Source organism: Salmo salar, chromosome 11 (assembly GCF_965601325.2).
Source record: "Salmo salar chromosome 11, fSalSal1, whole genome shotgun sequence".
Taxonomy (NCBI): domain Eukaryota; kingdom Metazoa; phylum Chordata; class Actinopteri; order Salmoniformes; family Salmonidae; genus Salmo; species Salmo salar.
Window position 1 is genome coordinate 110,215,627 of NC_138301.1, and position 26,125 is coordinate 110,241,751.

The 26,125-nt window shown below is 41.8% G+C and overlaps 1 protein-coding gene and 1 long non-coding RNA gene across 2 annotated transcripts; both read right to left on the minus strand.

The window, feature by feature from the left end:
• Nucleotides 1-17,797: 17,797 nt before the first annotated feature.
• Nucleotides 17,798-21,452, minus strand: LOC106563696 (zinc finger protein ZIC 3-like). The gene is made up of 3 exons (XM_014129507.3): nt 20,199-21,452; nt 19,814-19,977; nt 17,798-19,578 (listed from the first exon to the last, which is right to left on the minus strand). Exons 1-3 carry the CDS (start codon nt 21,115-21,117, stop codon nt 19,387-19,389), a joined length of 1,275 nt encoding a protein of 424 aa, XP_013984982.2. The 5' UTR covers nt 21,118-21,452; the 3' UTR covers nt 17,798-19,386.
• A 1,741-nt stretch (nt 21,453-23,193) lies between these two features.
• Nucleotides 23,194-25,288, minus strand: LOC145858937 (uncharacterized). Its single transcript, XR_014379324.1, has 2 exons — nt 24,604-25,288; nt 23,194-23,884 (listed from the first exon to the last, which is right to left on the minus strand). It is a non-coding gene; the product is annotated as an uncharacterized LOC145858937 (long non-coding RNA).
• Between the last annotated feature and the right edge of the window lie 837 nt (nt 25,289-26,125).

Below are 26,125 nucleotides of genomic sequence, written 5' to 3' on the forward strand. Positions count from 1 at the left end.
TTCACCTTATGATATCCAGTGGAACAACCACAGACGTTTCAACTCTGCTGCCCCTATACTCTAACTGTGACAGATTTTCCACCTCCAAGTAATGGTTTTGGGCACGTTTCTCTTCCCAGGCGTTGCTGACGCATGCCAGGTCTTACTACACCTGGTCTGGATTGGTGTTTTACATATCAGCTAACCACAATGGGCGTGTTCCTCTGCCCTGGGGGTTGCTGACGCATGCCAGGTCTTACTACACCTGGTCTGAATAGGTGTTTTACATATCAGCTAACCACAATGGGCATGTTCCTCTGCCCTGGGGGTTGCTGACACATGCCAGGTCTTACTACACCTGGTCTGGATAGGTGTTTTACATATCAGCTAACCACAATGAGCGTGTTCCTCTGCCCTGGGGGTTGCTGACGCATGCCAGGTCTTACTACACCTGGTCTGAATAGGTGTTTTACATATCAGCTAACCACAATGGGCATGTTCCTCTGCCCTGGGGGTTGCTGACACATGCCAGGTCTTACTACACCTGGTCTGGATAGGTGTTTTACATATCAGCTAACCACAATGAGCGTGTTCCTCTGCCCTGGGGGTTGCTGACACATGCCAGATATTCCAACGCCTGGATAGGTATTTTAAGTATCAGCTAACCACATGTTATAGCAATCTGCCAGTCTGACACAGTCAATGATGTGGCATACAACCATTGGGAATGCAACCTTTATCTGAGATGCCAGAAGTTCATGTCACAATCCCCCTCCACTGTGTGTAGATGGGAAGCATGTCTGGTGATACTGTGAACATGATATCAGTTGTTGTTTTATACTCGACACTCCTTGCCCACCGTCACGTATTTCAGAATGTCAACCAATTACAGTAGCGTGAAAGTGTCTATTCCTCAATCATTTTGATTAGATGTGAGCCCACATGGAATCCTGCATCACAGTCCTGCAAGGTTAATGAAGAAAAGAGGACAGGGGAACTAAGCGTGAAACGTGAGTTCCTTTTCCTCCTACACATTGCCCCCAGATCTACTGGGGAGGGGGACAATGTGATACTGACACCCGGAAGTGCCTTATTGTCCGTCATTTCTGCATGCTCTGTTTGGAATGGGGATGCATGACTTTAAGTCAGACAATAACTAAACTCAGCAAAAAAAGAAACGTCCCCTTTTCAGGACCCTGTCTTTCAAAGATAATTTGTAAAAATCCAAATAACTTCACAGATCTTCATTGTAAGGTTTTTAACACTGTTTCCCATGCTTGTTCAATGAACCATAAACAATTAATGAACATGCACCTGTGGAACGGTTTTTCTACAATGTAGAAAATAGTCAAAATAAAGAAAAACCCTTGAATGAGTAGGTACGTCCAAACTTTTGACGGGTACTGTATATGTACACTACCGTTCAAAAGTTTGGGGTCACTTAGAAATGTCCTTCTTTTTGAAAGAGAAGCAAAAAAAAAATTGTCCATTAAAATAACATCAAATTGATCCGAAATACAGCGTAGACATTGTTAATGTTGTAAATGACTATTGTAGCTGGGTTTGATTACAGGCTCAAAATGGCCAGAAACAAAGAACTTTCTTCTGAAACTCGTCAGCCTATTCTTGTTCTGAGAAATTAAGGCTATTCCATGCGAGAAATTGCCAAGAAACTGAAGATCTCAGACATCGCTGTGTACTACTCCCTTCACAGAACAGTGCAAACTGGCTCTAACCAGAATAGAAAGAGGGGTGGGAGGCCCCGGTGCACAACTGAGCAAGAGGACAAGTACATTAGAGTGTCTAGTCTCACAAGTCCTCAACTGGCAGCTTCATTAAATAGTACCCGCAAAACACCAGTCTCAATGTCAACAGTGAAGAGGCGACTCCGGGATGCTGGCCTTCTAGGCAGAGTTGCAAAGAAAAAGCCATATCTCAGACTGGCCAATAAAAAGAAAAGATTAAGATGGGCAAAAGAACACAGACACTGGACAGAGGAAGATTGGAAAAAAGTGTTATGGACAGACAAATCTAAGTTTGAGGTGTTCTGTGAGATGCAGAAAAACTGAAAAGATGCTGGAGGAGTGCTTGACGCCATCTGTCAAGCATGGTAGAGGCAATGTGATGGTCTGGGGTGCTTTGGTGGTGGTAAAGTGGGAGATTTGTACAGGGTAAAAGGGATCTTGAAGAAGGAAGGCTATCACTCCATTTTGCAACGCCTTGCCATAACCTGTGGACGGCACTTAATTGGAGCCAATTTCCTCCTACAACAGGACAATGACCCAAAGCACAGCTCCAAACTATGCAATAACTATTTAGGGAAGAAGCAGTCAGCTGGTGTTCTGTCTATAATGGAGTGGCCAGCACAGTCACCGGATCTCAACCCTATTGAGCTGTTGTGGGAGCAGCTTGTCCGTATGGTATGTAAGAAGTGCCCATCAATCCAATCCAACTTGTGGGAGGTGCTTCAGGAAGCATGGGGTGAAATCTCTTCAGATTACCTCAACAAATTGACAACTAGAATGCCAAAGGTCTGCAAGGCTGTAATTGCTGCAAATGGAGGATTCTTTGATGAAAGCAAAGTTTGAAGGACACAATTATTATTTCAATTAAAAATCATTATTTATAACCTTGTCAATGTCTTGACTATATTTCATATACATTTTTCAACTAATTTCATGTATGTTTACATGGAAAACAAGGACATTTCTAAGTGACCCCAAACTTTTGAACGGTAGCGTATGTATATATATATATATATATATATATATATATATATATATTGTCAGATTCCGGAGTATGTATGTGTTTATATATATATATATATATATATATACACTGCTCAAAAAAATAAAGGGAACACAACACAATGTAGCACAACACAATGTAACTCAAGTCAATCACACTTCTGTGAAATCAAACTGTCCACTTAGGAAGCAACACTGATTGACAATAAATTTCACATGCTGTTGTGCAAATGGAATAGACAACAGGTGCAAATTATAGGCAATTAGCAAGACACCCCCAATAAAGGAGCGGTTCTGCAGGTGGGCACCACAGACCACTTCTCAGTTCCTATGCTTCCTGGCTGATGTTTTGGTCACTTTTGAATGCTGACGGTGCTTTCACTCTAGTGGTAGCATGAGATGGAGTCTACAACCCACACAAGTGGCTCAGGTAGTGCAGCTCATCCAGGATGGCACATCAATGAAAGCTGTTGCAAGAAGGTTTGCTGTGTCTGTCAGCGTAGTGTCCAGAGCATGGAGGCGCTACCAGGAGACAGGCCAGTACATCAGGAGACGTGGAGGAGGCCATAGGAGGGCAACAACCCAGCAGCAGGACCGCTACCTCCGCCTTTGTGCAAGGAGGAGCAGAAGAAGCACTGCCAGAGCCCTGCAAAATGACCTCCAGCAGGCCACAAATGTACATGTGTCTGCTCAAACGGTCAGAAACAGACTCCATGAGGGTGGTATGAGGGCCCGACGTCCACAGGTGGGGGTTGTGCTTACAGCCCAACACCGTGCAGGACGTTTGGCATTTGCGAGAGAACACCAAGATTGGCAAATTCGCCACTGGCGCCCTGTGCTCTTCACAGGTGAAAGCAGGTTCACACTGAGCATGTGACAGACGTGACAGAGTCTGGAGACGCCGTGGAGAACGTTCTGCTGCCTGCTAACATCCTCCAGCATGACCGGCTGTCTCAGGGTGCACGCCGCCAGATGAGATCCTCAGACCCCTTGTGAGACCATATGCTGGTGCAGTTGGCCCTGGGTTCCTCCTAATGCAAGACAATGCTAGACCTCATGTGGCTGGAGTGTGTCAGCAGTTCCTGCAAGAGGAAGGCATTGATGCTATGGACTGGCCCGCCCGTTCCCCAGACCTGAATCCAATTGAGCACATCTGGGACATCATGTCTCGCTCCATCCACCAACGCCACGTTGCACCACAGACTGTCCAGGAGTTGGCGGATGCTTTAGTCCAGGTCTGGGAGGAGATCCCTCAGGAGACCATCCGCCACCTCATCAGGAGCATGCCCAGGCATTGTAGGGAGGCCATACAGGCACGTGGAGGCCACACACACTACTGAGCCTCATTTTGACTTGTTTTAAGGACATTACATCAAAGTTGGATCAGCCTGTAGTGTGGTTTTCCACTTTAATTTTGAGTGTGACTCCAAATCCAGACCTCCATGGGTTGATAAATTGGATTTCCATTGATTATTTTTGTGATTTTGTTGTCAGCACATTCAACTATGTAAAGAAAAAAAGTATATATTATTATTATTTTATTCATTCAGATCTAGGATGTGTTGTTTAAGTGTTCCCTTTATTTTTTTGAGCGGTATACTAACATTCATCAAGAAAAACTGGTTTGACTTGAAAGTTTGACTCAAAATGTGTCTCTTTACCAGTCAAATTGACTGTGTAGCAAGTATCAGAGATCAAGCGTGTTATTTGCTTATTTGCAGTTAATTCAAGACTAGGATGCATGTGGTATGTATCTCTCACACAGGACGGAGAGCATGGCGCGAGGGGACCTGTTGAAACATGAGATTGACATGCAAGTTTCTTCCTCGGTTTTCAGTCTCTCTAAAACTTTACCATTATGAAAAGGAGAGGAAGCGTATAGGTTACCAAGTCAACTAACCGAAAAGCGTGTTGGCGAAACCGTACCACTTGCACCCTTGGTCTCCGATGAGCCATCTGCCGTTTGGTAACTCGAACCTTCAGCTCCCTCCACAGATTTTCTATGGGATTAAGGTCTGGAGACTGGCTAGGCCACTCCAGGACCTTAACCTCTATGGGCTACCTACTCAACAGCCAGTGTAATCCCGTGGTGCGTTATTCAAATTCCTCAAAAATTCAAAAAATTCAATTTTTCAAACATATGACTATTTTACACCATTTTAAAGACAAGACTCTCGTTAATCTAACCACACTGTCCGACTTCAAAAAGGCTTTACAACGAAAGCAAAACATTAGATTATGTCAGCAGAGTACCCAGCCAGAAATAATCAGACACCCATTTTTCAAGCTAGCATATAATGTCACATAAACCCAAACCACAGCTAAATGTAGCACTAACCTTTGATGATCTTCATCAGATGACAACCCTAGGACATTATGTTATACAATACATGCATGTTTTGTTCAATCAAGTTCATATTTATATCAAAAACCAGCTTTTTACATTAGCATGTGACTAGCATGTGACTAGCATTCCCACCGAACACTGCCGGTGAATTTACTAAATTACTCACGATAAACGTTCACAAAAAGCATAACAATTATTTTAAGAATTATAGATACAGAACTCCTCTATGCACTCGATATGTCCGATTTTAAAATAGCTTTTCGGTGAAAGCACATTTTGCAATATTCTCAGTAGATAGCCCGGCATCACAGGGCTAGCTATTTAGACACCCAGCAAGTTTAGCACTCACCAAAGTCAGATTTATTATAAGAAAAATGTTATTACCTTTGCTGTCTTCGTCAGAATGCACTCCCAGGACTTCTACTTCAACAACAAATGTTGGTTTGGTCCCAAATAATCCATTGTTATATCCAAATAGCGGCATTTTGTTTGTGCGTTCAAGACACTATCCGAAAGGGTAAATAAGGGTGACGAGCATGGCGCAATTCGTGACAAAAGATTTCTAAATATCCATTACCATACTTCGAAGCATGTCAACCGCTGTTTAAAATCAATTTTTATGCAATTTTTCTCATAAAAAAGCGATAATATTCAGACCGGGAAACTGCGTTTAGGTAAACAGACGAAAGAAAATAAAGCATGGGGTCGACTCGGGCACGCGCCTAAGCCCATAGTACTCTGATCGGCCACTTGCCAAACGCGATAAAGTGTTTCAGCCAGAGGCTGCCTCGATATCGTTCAGCTTTTTCCCGGGCTCTGAGAGCCTATGGGAGCCGTAGGAAGTGTCACGTTATAGCAAAGATCCTCAGTCTTCAATAAAAAGAGCCAAGATGAAACACAACTTGTCAGACAGGCCACTTCCTGCATGGAATCTTCTCAGGTTTTGGCCTGCCATATGAGTTATTTTATACTCACAGACACCATTCAAACAGTTTTAGAAACTTTAGAGTGTTTTCTATCCAAATCTACTAATTATATGCATATTCTCATTTCTGGGCAAGAGTAGTAACCAGTTTAAATCGGGTACGTTTTTTATCCGGCCGTGCAAATACTGCCCCCTAGCCCCAACAGGTTAAGAGTGTGCTCCTAATCTCAGCTTGTTACCTGTATAAAAGACACCTGGGAGCCAGAAATCTTTCTGTTTGAGAGGGGTCAAATACTTATTTCCCTCATTAAAATGCAAATCCATTTCTAACATTTCTGACATGCCTTTTTTTGGATATTTTTGTTGTTATTCTATCTCTCACTGTTCAAATAAACCTACCATTAAAATTATAGACTGATCCTTTCTTTGTCAGTGGGCAAACGTACAAAATCAGCAGGGGATCAAATACTTTTTTCCCCCACTGTATGTGTTTTGGTAATAATACAAACGAGGATAAACTATGGTGAAATATGCAAGACAGTGACAATCATTGAAAAAGCAGGAAGTGGAAATGTCACAATGTATGTCCTAAATCTGTGACATGTACAGCAGACCTTAGCTAAAGATAATAACAAGAAAATGCCCCCTTTGGAAATCCTTAACACTACACATTCAACACAGTGAAACCATTTATTATGTTGAGACAGCTGTGCAATTCCAGTGGGCCACCATCATTCATGCTCAGTTCTGCCAGCTTGAAGGTCTGCAGTCACTCTGAAGGTGAGGCAGGCTGGCTAGTCCACCTTGCCACTAGTGCAGTAGTGGGACATATACCCACATTGCCTGTATTATGCCCTAACATGTCATGTCATGTATAAAATAGCCTCCAACACTCTACTCAACAAACTTGATGCAGTCTATCACAGTGCCATCCGTTTTGTCACCAAAGCTCCATACACTACCCACCATTGCAACCTGTACACTCTCGGTGGTTGGCCCTCACTTCATACTCATCGCCAAACCCACTGGCTACAGGTTATCTACAAGTCTCTGCTAGGTAAAGCCCTGCCTTATCTCAGCTCACTGGTCACCATAGCAGCACCCACTCATAGCACGTGCTCCAGCAGGTATATCTCACTGGTCAGCCCCAAAGCCAATTCCTCCTTTGGCCGTCTATCCTTCTAGTTCTCTGCTGCCAATGACTGGAACGAACTGCAAAAATCTCTGAAGCTGGAGACTCATATCTCCCTCACTAGCTTTAAGCACCAGCTGTCAGAGCAGCTCACAGATCACTGCACCTGTACATAGCCCATCTGTAAACAGCCCATCTATCAAATCAAATCAAATGTATTTATATAGCCCTTCTTACATCAGCTGATATCTCAAAGTGCTGTACAGAAACCCAGCCTAAAACCCCAAACAGCAAGCAATGCAGGTGTAGAAACACGGTGGCTAGGAAAAACTCCCTAGAAAGGCCAAAAACTAGGAAGAAACCTAGAGACGAACCAGGCTATGAGGGGTGGCCAGTCCTCTTCTGGCTGTGCCGGGTGGAGATTATAACAGCACATGGCCAAGATGTTAAAATGTTCATAAATGACCAGCATGGTCAAATAATAATAATCACAGTTGTAGAGGGTGCAACAAGTCAGCACCTCAAGAGTAAATGTCAGTTGGCTTTTCATAGCCGATCATTGAGAGTATCTCTACCACTCCTGCTGTCTCTAGAGAGTTGAAAACCCCAGGTCTGGGACAGGTAGCACGTCCGGTGAACAGGTCAGGGTTCCATAGCCGCAGGCGTCCTAGGGACGGCATGGAAGAACACCAATAAGCCAGTGACTCAGCCCCTGTAATAGGGTTAGAGGCAGAGAATCCCAGTGGAGAGAGGGGAACCAGCCAGGCAGAGACAGCAAGGGCGGTTCGTTGCTCCAGAGCCTTTCCGTTCACCTTCACACTCCTGGGCCAGACTACACTCAATCATAGGACCTACTGAAGAGAGTCTTCAATAAAGACTTAAAGGTTGAGACCGAGTCTGCATCTCTCACATGGGTAGGCAGACCATTCCATAAAAATGGAGCTCTATAGGAGAAAGCCCTGCCTCCAGCTGTTTGCTTAGTAATTGTAGGGACAATTAGGAGGCCTGCGTCTTGTGACCGTAGCGTACGTGTAGGTATGTACGGCAGGACCAAATCGGAAAGATAGGTAGGAGCAAGCCCATGTAATGCTTTGTAGGTTAGCAGTAAAACCTTGAAATCAGCCCTTGCCTTAACAGGAAGCCAGTGTAGGGAGGCTAGCACTGGAGTAATATGATACATTTTTTTGGTTCTAGTCAGGATTCTAGCAGCCGTATTTAGCACTAACTGAAGTTTATTTTGTGCTTTATCCGGGTAGCCGGAAAGTAGAGCATTGCAGTAGTCCAACCTAGAAGTAACAAAAGCATGGATGAATTTTTCTGCATCATTTGTGAACAGAAAGTTTCTGATTTTTGCAATGTTACGTAGATGGAAAAAAGCTGCCCTTGAAACAGTCTTGATATGTTCTTCAAAAGAGAGATCAGGGTCCAGAGTAACGCCAAGGTCTTTCACAGTTTTATTTGAGACGACTGTACAACCATCAAGATTAATTGTCAGATTTAACAGAAGATCTCTTTGTTTCTTGGGACCTAGAACAAGCATCTCTGTTTTGTCCGAGTTTAAAAGTAGAACGTTTGCAGCCATCCACTTCCTTATGTCTGAAACACAGGCTTCTAGCGAGGGCAATTTTGGGGCTTCACCATGTTTCATTGAAATGTACAGCTGTGTGTCATCCGCATAGCAGTGAAATTTAACATTATGTTTTCGAATGACATCCCCAAGAGGTAAAATATATAGTGAAAACAATAGTGGTCCTAAAACGGAACCTGAGGAACACCGAAATTACAGTTGATTTGTCAGTGGACAAACCATTCACAGAGACAAACTGATATCCTTCAGACAGATAAGATCTAAACCAGGCCAGAACTTGTCCGTGTAGACCAATTTGGGTTTTCAATCTCTCCAAAAGAATGTGGTGATCGATGGTATCAAAAGCAGCACTAAGATCTAGGAGCACGAGGACAGATGCAGAGCCTCGGTCTGACATCATTAAAAGGGCATTTACCACCTTCACAAGTGCAGTCTCAGTGCTATGATGGGGTCTAAAACCAGACTGAAGAGTTTCGTATACATTGTTTGTTTTCAGGAAGGCAGTGAGTTGCTGCGCAACAGCTTTTTGTAAAATATTTGAGAGGAACGGAAGATTCGATATAGGCCGATAGTTTTTTATATTTTCTGGGTCAAGGTTTGGCTTTTTCAAGAGAGGCTTTATTACTGCCACTTTTAGTGAGTTTGGTACACAGCCGGTGGATAGAGAGCCGTTTATTATGTTCAACATAGGAGGGCCAAGCACAGGAAGCAGCTCTTTCAGTAGTTTAGTTGGAATAGGGTCCAGAATGCAGCTATCTACCTACCTCATCCCCACACTGTATTTATTTATTTATCTTGCTCCTTTGCACCCCAGTATCTCTACTTGCACATTCATCTTCTGCACATCTACCATTCCGGTGTTTAATTGCTATATTGTCATTACTTCGCCACCATGGCCTATTTATTGCCTTAACTTACCTAATTTGCACTCACTGTATATAGACCTTTTGTTTTCTTTTGTTCTACTGTATTATTGACTGTATGTTTTGTTTATTCCATGTGTACCTCTGTGTTGTTGTATGTGTCAAATTGCTACGCTTATCTTGGCCAGGTCGCAGTTGCAAATGAGAACTTGTTCTCAACTTGCCTACCTGGTTAAATAAAGGTGAAATAAAAAATAAAATAAACATAAACATAACTCCTTATTCACTCTCCTTTCATTCAGATAAATATTCCCTGTGTTCATTTAGGAACACATTTCCTGAGTGTTGGGCCACAAATGCATGTCCTGCGTGTGAAGACAGATATAGGGGAGGCAATCAATAAAGTAATAGAGTCCAGGTGAATCTCATGAAGTGCTTATGCGCGTAATGGTGGTGACAGGTGTGTGTAATGACGGGCTCCCTGGCGGCGAGGCGTGGGAGCCAGCCGAGGTGTGACGAGGCGTGGGAGCCGGCCAAGGCGTGATGAGGTGGCCGAGGTGTGACGAGGCATGGGTGCAGGCCGAGGCGTACGAGCCGGCCGAGTCATGACGAGGCGTATGAGCCGGCCGAGTCGTGACGAGGCGTACAAGTCGGCCAAGGCGTGACCAGGCGTAAGTGCCGGCCGAGGCGTACGAGTCGGCTGAGGCGTGACGAGGCATAAGAGGCGTGACGAGGCGTACGAGCCGGCCGAGGTGTTACGAGTCGGCTGAGGCGTGACGAGGCGTACGAGTCGGCCGAGGCGTGACGAGGTGTGACGAGGCGTAAGTGCCGGCCGAGGCGTGATGAGGCGTACGAGCCGGCCGAGGCGTTACGAGTTGGCTGAGGCGTGACGAGGCGTACGAGACGGCCGAGGCGTGACGAGGCGTACGAGTCGGCCGAGGCGTGACGAGGCGTACGAGTCGGCCGAGGCGTGATGAGGCGTACGAGGCATGGGAGCCGACCAGCCGAGGTGGGGGAGCCGGCCGAGGCATGACATGGGATGGGAGCCTGCCGAGCCAACCAAGGCAAGGAAACCTCTCGAGCCAGCTAAAGCATGGAAGCCTGACGAGCCAGCTGAGGCACCTGCGGTTCCTTCAGCAAGGGCACCCGGACCCGACGTTACCAACCCCAACAACAACAAAAAACTCCCTGATGCTTCCAATATTGGTGTCTGCATTCTGTGAGGACAGATATAGGGGAGGCAATCAATAAAGTAAGAGTCCAGGTGAGTCCCGTGAATCGCTGATGCACGTAACGATGGTGACAGGTGTGCGTAATGATGGGCCGCCTAGCGCCCTCAAGCGCCAGAGAGGGGGAGTGGGAGCAGGCGTGACACTGGGTATGATTTTGAGCATCAGTTTTTCCATGCTTATTATACACTATAGACCTACTGTGGTTTTGTGCATTAGATTAGGTCTTCAACACAGCTTCTACAAATAAGGTGTCTATAATGACCACATGACTGCACTGTAGGTGGCTGACACAACGAGTTCGAATAACAACAATAATCTACAGTACATAAGGATGTTGATCTGGCCTTCTTCAGATGGTAGTGGCCTTCTTTAGATGGTAGTGGCCTTCTTCAGATGGTAGTGGCCTTCTTTAGATGGTAGTGGCCTTCTTCAGATGGTAGTGGCCTTCTTTAGATGGTAGTGGCCTTCTTCAGATGGTAGTGGCCTTCTTCAGATGGTAGTGGCCTTCTTCAGATGGTAGTGGCCTTCTTCAGATGGTAGTGGCCTTCTTTAGATGGTAGTGGCCTTCTTTAGATGGTAGTGGCCTTCTTTAGATGGTAGTGGCCTTCTTCAGATGGTAGTGGCCTTCTTCAGATGGTAGTGGCCTTCTTCAGATGGTAGTGGCCTTCTTCAGATGGTAGTGGCCTTCTTCAGATGGTAGTGGCCTTCTTTAGATGGTAGTGGCCTTCTTCAGATGGTAGTGACCTTCTTTAGATGGTAGTGGCCTTCTTCAGATGGTAGTGGCCTTCTTCAGATGGTAGTGACCTTCTTTAGATGGTAGTGGCCTTCTTCAGATGGTAGTGACCTTCTTTAGATGGTTGTGGCTTTCTTCAGATGGTAGTGGCCTTCTTTAGATGGTAGTGATTCGATTGGTTGGGGGTTTGATTGGAGAAATTAGTCAGCGTAAGTAACTTGAATAAAATAGTCCTATGAGTCTGTAGCTCAATTGGTAGAGCATTGCACTTGCAACGCCAGGACAGTGGGTTGATTCTGTCGTGTCTTTGGCTATGCCGGATTAAGTGATATGACATGCTATTCTATAAAATTCTTTCTCTGTAATTAATATTACCTGATTAAGCTAATCATGTAAATGTAATTAACTAGAAAGTCGGGCACCACGAAAGAGTGTTTATAGAGCTGTTATCTTCCGAATAAACTCTTAAAGACCTAGTAATATTTTACATCAATAGCAGTCAATATTATTCATCAACTTATTTCAGTCTCATCTGAAAGTTGTAAATTCTTGGTTATCTTCACGAACCCTGGTTAACAAGTTGAATCAACAATAGAAACTTTGGTTTAATTAATTATTTACTAAATACCTAAATAATCACACAGAATTACATATACACAGAATGCAAATGATGTCATACAGAAAACGTCCCTGGTGGACGGAGCCGACATGACGGCTGGTTACACAAAGGAAAGGGGGTTGGGTTTGAGTGAAAGAGCGGGAAGACTGAGGAACAAAGGGAGAAGCTATGCTATCGTAAATACATTATCTTATGCATTCTAAATTACCGCCCATTTGGAAAAGGAAAATGCAATAAATATTTACTCTGAGCTGCGCTTCGGTAGGTTGGTTGTAGATGCTGGCCGTGTTGCCCAACAGAGATCTTCCTGTCCTTGGAGGAATGTCTCTGGTGGTAAATTGGATACGTTGTAGTATCGTCGTTGTGTGTTAGACTGGAACCGTCATCCGTCCTTTCCTAGCCCATGTTTACAGAGGCCGCTGCTAACTCAGCGGCTAGGAGGTATCACTTCTGTAGTGAATAAGAGTTCAAAGTTCATACCATTCGCAACCAAAGCTCACGCTGAGGTTGGCTTAGTTCTGTAGTTGACATGTTAGTCTTTTTAACGTGGAACCGTCGCCCTAATGTACCCAGAACAGCTTATTATGTGAGTCCTTTTAACATGAGGCTGCAGGCCTCGCGTACTCGGAACAGAAAGTTATATTTTCGTAAAGGGCTATATATAGGAGGGGAGAGAAGGGCGTGTTTCATGGTTTATAACCAATGTCTCTTCACATGGGCGGGCCACTGAGTGAGCAGAGCTCTAACCTTATGAAAACCCAATTCTCTCATTTGGAAGCTAAAATTCCATTTAATCTTTTCACAAATAGTTTCATATTTAAACATTTAAATTGCACAACAATTTCATGTGAATCTGATAACTATAATGTGTAGATTTTCCAGGATACAGTTTATGTCGTCCTGTCATCAGTAATCATGTCTCAGACGCCAACTGAACTGACATCATATTCATTAAGTCCTGGTTCCTTTCCCCCCAACTTTGATATTCCCCGACTCTCTATGTTTAACAAAGGCTTTTCAAGAGTCCTTCAGTAGAGTCAAGAGAGGAAAGGGAGAAAGGTATTTATGGGGGGTCATAAACCTTACCCACAGGCCAACATCATGACAATTCCTGGAACCACCCGTATATCCAATGCATGCAAAGTGTATGACTGAAAGTCGCTTTGAAGAAAAGTGTCTGCTAAATGGCATATATTATTATATTATAAAATGTCACATCTCCTCAGGTAGCCAAAACAACCCAGTTGTCTGCACATCAGCGGGAGACCCATGTGTTGGTGATGGTTGTCTCCATGGTGTCCTGCTACCTGCTGTGCTGGATGCCCTACGGCGTGGTAGCTCTGCTAGCCACTTTCGGCCAGGTTGGCCTGTTCGGCCCCACAACAAGCATCGTCCCCTCCATCTTCGCCAAAAGTAGCACGTTTCTCAACCCTAGCATATATATGCTGTTAAACAACCAGGTAACAGCCTGTCAGTGGCACACACACTGGCCATTGTTCTCACATGTCAATGATTTGATGATGAAATTGAAACCTTTACATCAGTACTCCATTATCACACAGGATGCTTTGCATTGACGAGGTCATGTGTTACAGTTTTACAGGTGCTTCCTGGCCTTCATGAGCTGTGGGTCAGAGCCAACTGGCAGCCACACCCTCTGCACCCTGCCCAGCAGCCGAGTCACTGGCCCTAACGGCAACTCCCCTTGCCCAAGAGGAGCCTGGTACATCCCCTGGTACATGCAAGCCCCTGGACAGTAGTGGGACTCCACTCTAGGTCTCAGCAGAGAGAGAAACCTGACAACCCGGTTGTGCACTATACCCCCTTAGGAGCTGGGGTATTTTTGGCCAAGAGTCCACTCCACTGCTCACAGGAGCCAAGACACATGGTGCCCACACTGAAATATGATATGATAAGAGGTTGTCTAGGCTGTTGTGAACCTAAGGTAACAAACTATCTCTATTTTCATTAGATCACGTGTTGTCACCTGGATGTGTAAATGCCATTTAGAGTTTCCATCATAATGTAACGGTAGCTACGTTGCAGCACCCTTTTCCTTCCCCCTGTGGCTGAATGTGTCCTGTTTTAGCAGCCTGCATTAACATGGCCAATGTAGAGAAAAAACACATTCATCTTTCTTAGTTAGCCCAGCCCCTTGTACCCAGCAGATGGAAGATCTCCTGTATATCGTTGATAGAAATAGAATTCTATTTCTGTTATATAATCTGTGTATCAAGCAGTCTGTGAATTGATGTGTCTGCCGAACTTGACCGGCTGTTTTCCTGTGTAGAATCAGATAAAAAAGCCCATTCATCATGATGGGTTCTCTCTTTCGTATGTTACTATAAGTCTGATACTTTTTTGTCTATGCATGTTCAAACACAGTAACATTCACAATGCTCCTGATATTCATGTCGAAAATAACCATTATTTTACAAGATGATTGTCACATTACTAGGAGGCTCTCCTGACTTTAACATTAGGTTATTATTGATGTAGTGATCTGTTCAATAACAATGTTTTAGAAAGTAAAAAGGAAGATTCAGTATTATTTTGACCACCACCCTGTTAAAAGGCTGCTTAATGTATCTCCTCTTTACCACTAGATGGCACCAGGGCCATGTACACTGAACATAAATATAAACGCAACATGCAACGATTTCACTGTTACTGTTCATATAAGGAAACCAGCCAATACAAATAAATGCATTAGGCCCTAATCTATGGATTTCACATGACTGGGCAGGGGTGCAGCCATGGGTGGGCCTGGGAGGGCACAGGCCCAATTCCTGGGGAGCCAGGGCCCAGCCTATCAGAATGAGGGTTTTTTTGCCACAAAAGGGCTTTATTACAGACAGAAATACATGTTGCGTTTATATTTTTGTTCAGTATATATATATTTAGAGACTTGGGCCAATGTGGTTTCTGCATTATGATGCATTTGCATGACACTTCAACATTCTATGGCAGCCACGTTAGCTCCTCATTAACATTACATAGGGAATATTTAACGCTATTTAACTGAATGACTACAATTCTAAAATTCTAAAAGTTGACCTAACTTTCTAAATTTATGTCTCTGGATGGCACCATTAGCCCAACTTGGCTTTTTCTCTTCAATGTACCACACCTCACAAATATAACCCAATGGGAGGTCACTAGAGTTAAGCCACTTCAAACCCATGTGATTCAGGATGACTCCACCCCCTTTTCAGTTGAAAGTCCTGTGGTTGAGTCTTCCTCTGCTTTTTACATACACTTACTGTAAGAGGGGCTGACCATGATGACCTAAATGTAAAGATAAGAAAGTGGACAAAAATAGGGACCAAAGCAAAAGTCTGTAGAGGGAATGGAGGGGACCGAGAAGGAGAGAGTCATGCATGGGGCCGTGCTCTGAGCCCAGCAGGTGATCAGGGGTAGATGTGTACCCTACTGGGCAAGAAGCTTGGTCTGGCACTGAGAGGAGAGACTGCTGAAAAAAAAAGTAATGAATGGGAGTAGACACACACCCATGCATGCACGCCAAGAGCGCACACACACACAGAAAAAAGGACTGACTGGAATCAGAAAAGTGGAGCGACAGATTTTTGCTAATAAACATCTGATGATTTCCTATATATCTTCTACAAATAGTTTCTATTTCTCAGTCTCGTATCTCTTCTGATAATCTACTTAAAGGAGACTGACAATAAACGGTTTTGTGAACACTAGGTAACTTCTAACTTCCCTCCTCTCCTTATCAACCCCAACTGTAGGTGGAATTTATGTTTGTTCATCAGTTTCTCCTCTCCCAAATTGTCCAAAGAGGTGGAAGATTAATTTTTGTTCAGCTGAGTGAGTATGTGGGATGAGAGATCAACCAGTAGGTCTAAATCTCTGACAGGTTAGGCTCCTCCTCCTCCCCTGGCTGTTCCCATGGCTGCGGGGCTGGGCCCCCCCTCCTGCTGGGCCCTGATCCCAGACAGGCCAGCATCTCAGCAGGGGCACAATTACTGCAGGCTCCAGCCTGTCACCACTACCACCACCATGGCTGATGGCTCCGCTCATATGACGGGTGTCCTCAGAAGAGTGCTATGGAGGGCAAAGAGGATGATTATGGTGAAGAGGAAGGTGGAGAACAGGGAAGATGAAGATTAGGATGCATTTTGGAGAATAAAAAAATCTTTGTTAAAAATGTGACAACCAAATTGGTGTGATATTACTGAGGGGAGTACTTGATATTGGTGAGGGTATCTACCAATAAGCAGGGCTAGAGCTGACCTGAAGTCAGTTGACATGGCTATCCGTAGAAAACAACACAGGACCAGACTCTCACAAAGATGACACAGACATTTGCGTGACAAAGGGCCGTTGGAAACTGCTTATGGGTTGATCCTCTTAGAACGTACTCCTAGCTAAGCCAGCAGATATAGACTAATAGAGCTGAAGGGTAGGCTGAAAAGGTGAGGAGTGTTGTGAGGAGTGTTGTGTTTATTAACCCTCAAGCTACCGACTGGGGTAATTTTGACCCCAGAGGCATTTTTTTTACATCATAGTCCAAAGATGGTTTATTCAATTCTTCAAATTTTTCCTGAGTTTGTCAATCAACTTGTTCTTAACAAATCTAAATCATTGTTTCGTGTTTTTGTATCAATTTGAACTGTATCAATAAAAATGCTCCTGATTCCGCCTATATAATATGATCAATTATATGACCTTTATTTGAATCTAGGTTTCTCTGGAGACAGAATTACAAGTTATCCATACCACCAGAGGATAGTGATTTTGACCAGATAGACAGATCACCTGCAGCAATATAACGCCCCATGTACTCGCCTAAGGTTGTACTTTTCTTATGACTGTGTACAAAAACCAAAATGACCTTATTTTTGTTCATATAAAAATCTGCCAATGGTATACAAAATCTTTTAAGTCACTTTGAAGTCACTAAAAAGATTCGGGCATGTTTTTTTAAGCATGTTGCCATAGCCCATCCCACTCCAGCTGTTTCACCAGCAGCGATGCTAATGCTGGCTGTGGGTTAAGGAAATAAAGAAAACTAAGCCATATTTTTGGTCAATGTCTATTAGAATCACTTTTTGTAAAAAGAATTAAGTATATTTCAAATAGACAGTCATTTTTACCAAAAAACATGTATATTTACTTAAGGATTCTGAAAAATGTAATGATGCAATCAAATTATGGTCAATTACCTTCTTAGTTCTAATGTGGATTGCACTTTGGGAAAAAGCTGCACATTATATGAAGGAAACATTCATATTTTCATTTGACAGAATTAGCAAATTAATGGTAATTTTACTAAAATAACAGTCTGTTTTGGTCATTTTCTGTTTCAGATAACATTATTTACATGTCTAAGGATGTTTTGATAACTAATAAATTGATATTTTGCTATGATTGTTCCTTTTTCAATAGTTTCTTCTTGGGGTCAAAATGACCCCAGTTGGTAATCGATGTAAAATATGTTGGTAGCATGAGGGTTAATCTGATAAAAGATATACTGATATTTCAACACAATTTGTTAATTTGCTACGCCAATGATATCTAATAGGCTATAATGAGAGCAGATTTGTGTACAGATCCACACATAATGTACAGCATCATCATGATAAATAAACAGGGAAAAACCAAATCAAAGTCTTACCAATTTATTGGTCATTTGGGATACACTGCAGTACATAGATAGTATCAATTTTAACAAATCAACAAACTGTGAATTAAATGCCACATTTTGAATATAGGTCAGATTTCTGTAACTTATTGTATGCTTTCTGTTATTTATTTCACTTTGCCTTGATCTATGTTTTTTTACATTTAGCTTTCATTAAAAAAAGTATCTGAATCTGATGCTAGTTTGGCTAACTGAACAACATATACCAGATGTATTTAAATTGCCTGTTTAAAATGTTTTCCTTGATGTTCCACTGAACACTTTAAGAATATTTTGTGTCTTCTGGGCCGTAATGGATTGTCAACTTTACTTTGTCCACAAATGCTGGATCTTGTAAATCATTTAGCAAAAGGTAGGCTACCACTCCAACATCCAACATCTAAAAACTAAAAGCCCCAAAATCTATACAAGTGTATCTAGTTATTAGATTCAACATCACTCATAAACAAAATGTACAAAATGTCCATAAACATGTTTTTCATTGAAGTGTTGACTAAAGTTGCATGCCTAAATCATATTGATTTATATATAACCGTTTATATCTGTAAATTTATACAACAACATTACAATAAACTGCAACAAAAATACAATTGTATGAATTATATTGTAAACAGTATATTTTAAGATAGAGAAATTAAGGAATACATTTTTATATTGTTCTTTGCAAAAGGCAACATTCCATGTGGATGACAGTAAACCCATCTTTTTCTGTCTTAAAACTGATTCTGAAAACAGAGCTAAAATCTAGCAACACATGAAAATACTGTTCTACTCTAATACTTCATTTCCTCCTTTATCTGTTTCCTTTCTTTCTCTCTAAAGTTACTTCCTTTCTTTTTATGCACTTTACGGTTTCTATATGTTGCTTTTGATGATCCATTTCGTATGTCTTTCTTTCTTTCATGTATTAATTAACCTACTCTTCTACATTTGCACACACTGTACATAGATGTTTCTATTTTTTTTCTCTCTGTTGTGTTATTGACTGTACGTTTGTTTATGTGTAACTCTGTGTTGTTGTTTTTGTCGTACTGCTTTCCTTCATCTTGGCCAGGTCGCAGTTGTAAATGAGAACTTGTTATCAACTGGCCTACCTGGTAAAATAAAAAGGGGGGGATGTCTTTGTCCATTTATCAGTAGGCTTATATGGAGGCCTATCTATGAATGTAAAGGCTTTGGTGCAGTGGGACACATTTTCATCTGTAAATCCGTAGTAAATGTGCAGTATTTTCCAAGGATCAGACTTTCCCTAACATTTGGGAGGCTATAGAAGAAACATCACTCCAGAATGATTGCCATTTGATTGCATTTTCTCTGCATTTTATGAAGGTGCATTTACAGCTCAACACTAAGGCAATGCATAGGACTACGCTGTGTTTTCTGAACTTTTGTTGAAAACTGAGCAAACCTATGCTATGGGCCTGAGTTCCTGCCTACCGTCCACAATTTCAATTAAATGACGAATAAAAAACGTTAATTCAACCAGTGTGCCCAGTGGATAACTATATAAACGTTTAGTGTTCTCACTTGGACTGTTAACTCTAACCGTTTCAAACGTACCATTCAACCACATTGGATGAGAGATCCTCTTTAAATATTGACGTATGATGCTTGACCAGCATGGATGGTTTTGCCGAGTCTTCGATGGCTGAGGACATAGCTCTACACGCAGCAGGTGGCGTGGATGACTCGTATCCAGATGTTCCCGTTGGGGAGGTCCCTGAGCTTTGAGATTCGTGAACCTGTAAAGTGAGAACATTTATTGTAGATGTGGTAACTCAAAAGTGTATTTTTTGATTGCTCAAATTTACAAACACAGGATATGTAGCCTAGTCCTTCAATTTTTTCCATAGCCTATATTTTGTGTGTTTTCTTTCAGTTACATATAACAATGGAGAATCATTTGATTTCTATATACTACGTCATATAAATATAGGTCATATACGTTGGCATTTTTCACCAGAAAAGATGGCTTGCCTTCGAGTGTTTCCTCAGAGAGCTGGGATGAGTGTAGGCCTTGTCACACACCTTGCAGATATATGGCTTGTCTGAGGTATGTACGTGCATGTGTTTTTTTCTGTCGCTGCTATTTGCGAACCGCCTGTCACAGCCTTCGAAATGGCATTTGAAGGGCTTCTCACCTGCCAAAGAAAATGAGTAATTTTAATGTAGAAATTAATTTAATAAATTGCGTTGTGCGTCAAAATTGCAGTTGGATAGGCCTATTGACTGGTAGTTAGTCAAAGTTAGACCCATAGCAGTCTTAAAACAGAGAGCATTGTAACTTCAACCAGTTTCATATAACACATTGCATATTATGTTAGGCCTGTTGATTTGATATAATGTAGGGCTGGCTCATTACCTGTATGAATCCTTTTATGTATTTTCAAATTTTCCGACCTGGCAAATATTTTCCCACAGCCATGAAACGGACAGTTGAATGGCTTTTCTCCAGTGTGTACACGAATGTGGTTGACTAATTTATACTTTGCTTTAAAAGATTGGCCTTCTCTCGGACAATCCTCCCAAAAGCAAGTATGATGACCCTGGTCTGGACCGCCGACGTGATCCATGGAGACGTGCGTAACCAGTTCAAACAAGGAGCAGAACATCTTGCCGCACGTTTTTTGGGGTTGATTTGTCTGATTCTCATCTATCCATTTACAGGTGACGTCCTGCTTAGAGGGCTGTCGCATGTATAGAAAGAAAGCACCGTTACCATTCTGTGTTGCTACTCTCATACCCATCTCCACATTGTGATCTAAGTGGAGCTGGGTAGCACTGACGTGTGGGTGAGGGCTGGAGACAGGTTGATGCGGATCTGCTCCCACGTATATGTCTCCCCGTGAACCCACATGCGCCCTGCGGTTCGCTGTGTATCCATTTGGGGATGCGCTCTGGTCGTATATAGATGAAAATAGAGGGTGCATCGGGTTTTCAGATATCATCAGGGGCATTCGCAAACTTTCTGTTGAGGTGCGGCTGAAAAATCCGTGCTCAGCATCCCTTGTTGCTATATCGACAATGTCTGAAGTGCGATACCTGATCGAAAAATCCATGGAGTCAATAGCTCTATATTCATGTGAACCAAAGTGACCGCCGTAGTTGTTTCCGAGCGCAGCTGCGTATCCGGAGTCTTGGGGAATAAACGGGGACTTCTGTGCCGCGGCAACGTCTTGACACGGGGAGCTTAGATTGAAGGCTGCTAAGTGAGAGGTCTCTCCATACGGGATGATCCCTAACCGAAGGTCTTTGCCCCCCGGTTCAAGATGTCTTGGCATTCCAACGCCCCGACACCAAGCGCGGAGAATTGCGCATCGTGGTCAGTGAGCTTGGTTGTTGAAGCGCCGAAGATATAACTTATGTAAAGAAGTACATAAACCTTTTACTGCTTTATAGCGGCCAAAGTGTCCATAATGTGCGAAAATCATATGTACGCTTCCATTCTGTTAAATGTATAGGCTAACCCACAATTCCTTGAAATCCCAAGTTTTTTAGAGGGCACAAAATGTGAGAGGTGGTCAAACTCCCATCCTTTTCGATTGCGTGGGCTATAGGCTAGGCTAGTCGATGTATACGGTCGATTCAAGTCAATCACTCCGCCCAAATACGGCACCAGCAGCAACCATACAGTAACCAATGACATCCAAGATAACCTTTAGGCACGTGATTTTCGTACAGAGAATGAATTGAAAAGCCATTTCCTCATTGGCAGACTGCATCTATACGTAGAAAGCGTCTGTAGTAACATCGAACCCGTCAAGCTGTCGTATTTCTTGTCTATCAAAAAGTGTAGCCTTATTCCCCTGGGTTCCATGACTTTCCTGGGCGTCGTTGCTATACCCTTGACATTGCCTGATTACCACCACTATACTGCTTTAGATTGGCAATTTTGGGGAATTTAATTATAGTGTATTCAACCAAACCTGCACTGCAGTATTTTGACCGTAGCTTCCCCTGCACTATGATTTACCAGGCAGGTTGTTATGGTCCATGCACAAGTAAATACCTCCAAATAATACAACTAGCCTATATGTGCGTACTTTGCCAAATTATGCATAAAAATAGCTTATTACACTTGACCTGTACAGGCAAACTTCAATGTCACGTAAAAACTGTAGTGTAGGCCTATTTCAAACATGCTAATTGAATGGTAATGTTTCTGTCTAGCCTACTGTATATGTGCCCAAAGGCTGAAATGTTTCAGGGATTTTTTATTATTTTTTTGAATGTAGGCTATAGCTTATATTTATCTCAATAATCACTTATGTTTCAGAACAATTGTATCCGGTTTTGCTTCCAGGTGTAGCATTGGTTACAATGGTGGGCTATAACCCAGTTTCCAGACATTTAAAATTAAAACGAACGAAAAAAAGGTTGGCCTAATGCGGTTCCCCTGTAGAATTACTACGACTTGGCAATCAGATGTTGTTCTCACGTCACAAGTAGGCCTAATTGACCAAAGACTTTCAAACTATTATAACTTTCCCTGACAGGGGATTCGAGCGACAGAAGGTTGGGCCTCATTTAGCTTATGTGTTTGCAAACGGCCTTAAGCGCCAAGGGTTTGGCAAGGCGTTTGAAGCCACTGCCAATAATCAGTCACGGATCGGATTGGAGCATGTGGAGGCCCTCCCCAGGTAGCCTATCACATGGAGTAACCTACCAGGTGCAGAAAACAGGAGCTCCAAATAAATAAAAAATAAATAAACTACATGGTAATTTTTCATGAAGAAAAATTTATTTGTGGCTGTGAAATAAGTTTTACTTAAGCGAAGCTGTGAAATATAGCCTAGTCAATGTTAAATATTAAAATATCTGGTCTGATTTCTTTGATAGACTACTATATCAACCTTGTTACTTTTATCGCGTTAGATCGCATATTTCATCACAAATAACTAGTCTCAGACTACTACACAAGGAATATGTGTGTTGAACAATGGAGGCTGGTGTAGTAGAGGGAGGGACTGTTATATACATAGTTGCCTTCAGTGGGAGACTACATAGTAGTAAGTAGCCCAGAAGTACAATGCAGCAGTAAAATTGAATGTTTTAGGTTGGCCATAGTAAATGGGGTCGCTACTGTAGTTTGGTCAGTGTGGGTGTAGTTTAGTGGGGTGATCTATGCGACACAGTCTTATGTGCTCCCCCCAGTGCTATAATTTGATTTGTAGAATATATTTCTGTTCTGATTTCAGATTTGAAAAGTAGAGAAGCAGACTAAGATTTCATACACTCTAAGTTGTTTCTTAAGTGGTTGGAAAAGTGGAGAGAAAGTAATTGATGTGTTTACTAAAACAGCTGTATTGTTGGATTTGTAGAAGATATTTGCATTTTGATTTCAGATCTAAATCAAGTCAAAATCTAATCAAAGTTTATTTGTGGCATACACAGATGAGCAGCTGTTAAAGCAGGTGCCGGGAAATGCTTGTGTTTCTAGCTCCAGCAGTGCAGTAAATATCTAACAGTACAATACTAATACACAAATAATCAACAACAACAAAAAAGAGGAAAAAACAAGAGATATCGGAACGCTTATATCAGAGTCTGGAATATAAATACATAGAGACAGTATGGACAATATACAAGTAGGAAAAAGGAATGTACTGCAGTAGTTATGTGGATGAGCTATGTCAAGAATACAGTATTTACATATAAACCGAAAAAACTATTAACGTAATTTTCAGAGATCAAATTACATTTCAACAAGATAATGATGCAGGAATGAGAATCTTATCTGTTTATTAAAACTACAGAAATGATTTCAGAGCAATAAACATTATGTAAACATTACTATACTAAGGTGCAGGGCAGGGTACCGGGCGGAAGGCCGATTAGTGATGAATGTTCAGCAGTCTGATGGCCTGGAGATAGCTGTTTTTAGGTATCTCAGTCACAGCTTTGTAGATGTCCTTGTGTGCAGACAGTGTGCCCCTGGTGATGTGTTGGGCTGAACGCACCACCCTCTGGAGAGCCCTGCGGTTGCAGGCGGTGCAGCTGCCGTACCAGGCGATGATACAGTCCGACAGAATGCTCTCGATGGTGCATCTGTAGAAGTTCATGAGGGAAAAAGCAGATACCCTTTAAAACCTGTTGGGGCTACAGGTTAGCAATGAACCCCGAGTCGGGATTGCTAACAAGGCTGGAAATTCAAAACATCAAAAATCTAATAATTTCAATTTCTCAAACAATCAACTATTTTACACAATTTAAAAGATAAACATCTCCTTAATCTAACCACATTGTTCGATTTTCAAAGAGGCTTTACGGCAAAAGCATAAAGTTAGATTATGTTAGGACAGTACATAGCCACAAAAGTACAAACATCCATTTTCAATTCAAGGTCAGGCGTCACCAAAAGCAGAAACCAGCTAGAATTATGCACTAACCTTTGTCAATCTCCATCAGATGACACTCCTAGGACATTATGTTATACAATACATGCATTTTTTGTTCCATCAAGTTCATATTTATATCCAAAAACAGCATTTTACAGTAGCGTGAAATTCAGATTTTTTTCTTCTCTGAAATGCTTCCGGTGAACATAACAAAATTACTATTCGAAAACATTGGTAAATTATAATATTGTCATTCAAAGAATAATATATTATCATCTCGTAATTGCTACCGAATGGCCAGATCTCAAAATAACTTTACTGGGAAAATCACATTTTGCAATAAACGGGGTGCTATGCTAAGAACAATAAGCTATGCTATACAGTTAGCATCATCTAATATCGATAATAACATTGTAAATATCCCCTTACCTTTGATTATCTCCATCAGAAGGCACTGCCAAGAATCCCAGGTCCGGAACAAATGTGGTTTCTTTTGACAAAGTTCATAATTTATGTCCAAATAACACCAAGTAGTTAGCGTTCATTATGCTCCCACAAAACGTGGTGGGGGGGGGGGGGTGTAAATCACGCCGAAAAGCTAAAAAAACCTAGTAAATAATCTATTTACGTTCGTTCAAACATGTCAAACGTTGTTTAGCATTAATCTTGTGGTCCATTTTTAACGTTAAACATCAGTAATATTTTCACACAACCTATCCTATGTCTAGATAAACAATAATGACAAACTCACGCTTCTCAGATTTATGCGCAGGCGCAAAAAAATGAAGTGATGACATGTCAACTTCCTTGCATTCTAATTTGCTCTCTGTTTATCATAGACGCTTCAAACCACTTTATAAAGATCGTTGACATCTAGTGGAAGCCGTAGGTGTTGCGAAATGAATCCTTTCTCACTATGGTATCTATAAAACAATGACACTAAATAGTACAGTCACAAAATTCACATTTTTTTTTTAAAATCTATTTTTCACAGGTTTTTGCCTGCAATATGAGTTTTGTTATACTTACAGACACCATTCAAACTGTTTTAGAAAATTCAGAGTGTTTTCTATCCGAATGTGTTAATAATATGCATATCCTAGCTTCTGAGTTGGTGTAGGAGGCAGTTAAAAATGGGCACATATTTTTTTCCAAATTTCTCAATACTGCCCCCGAGCCCCAACAGGTTTTAAGTAAGTTCTTGGGAAAGTGGTCAAAACAGCAGTGGTTTTTAAAAGTTGAAATAAAATGTAGTTGATGTGGTTACTAAAACAGCTGTATCAATGGATTGGTAAAATGTCAGATTTGATACCCTCTAAGTTAACCTATTACTGCACTGGCTACACAGAGTGATTATTGGTAGTCAAACAAATCTACTTTGAAACAAAAGTATTATGGGCTTAAATAAAAGAAGACACCTGTACCATGTCAGATATAGAAATGTGTTCAATTTTGAGTTTGCATCCCAATAATACAATTTATATACATCTCAGAAGACTGAAATATAACAAAACCATTTGACATAGAAATACCGGATTTGTCGATTTAAAAAAAAAAAATAAAAAATTCATTATTTATGAAATTGTAAAAAATATGAATAACATTCCATCCATGAGGCCAAAGAGGGCACTTTTGGTCAGTGACTGCAGGAAAAGGCTACCTTGTTGGGAAAGTGGTCAAAGTAGCTGATGTGTGTCATAAATCACAATGTTTACTCATTGTCTAATGCTTAGAATGTACTCCACCATATGCTATAATATGTCCGTTTTGAATGTTCTATTGCAGTTGTTAATTCAACAGTGGGAAGTTAGCTTAATGAAAGTACTTAGTGCAGTTCCTAAAACAGCTGTACCTCTTTTAGTAGAACACAATTCTCTTCTAATTTTAATAGCAGAGAAGAAGGCCAATATGTCATACCCTCTAAGTTTTTGCTTGTTGTAAAAGTAGTTGA

Coding starts and splice junctions, on each gene's coding strand:
- LOC106563696 (XM_014129507.3), bottom strand. CDS start 21,117: ATGCCAAGACATCTTGAACCGGGGGGCAAAGACCTTCGGTTAGGGATC. Junction 19,978..20,198: donor ACATAAAAGGATTCATACAG/GTAATGAGCCAG, acceptor TTTCTTTGGCAG/GTGAGAAGCCCTTCAAATGC. Junction 19,579..19,813: donor CTCTGAGGAAACACTCGAAG/GCAAGCCATCTT, acceptor CTCACTTTACAG/GTTCACGAATCTCAAAGCTC.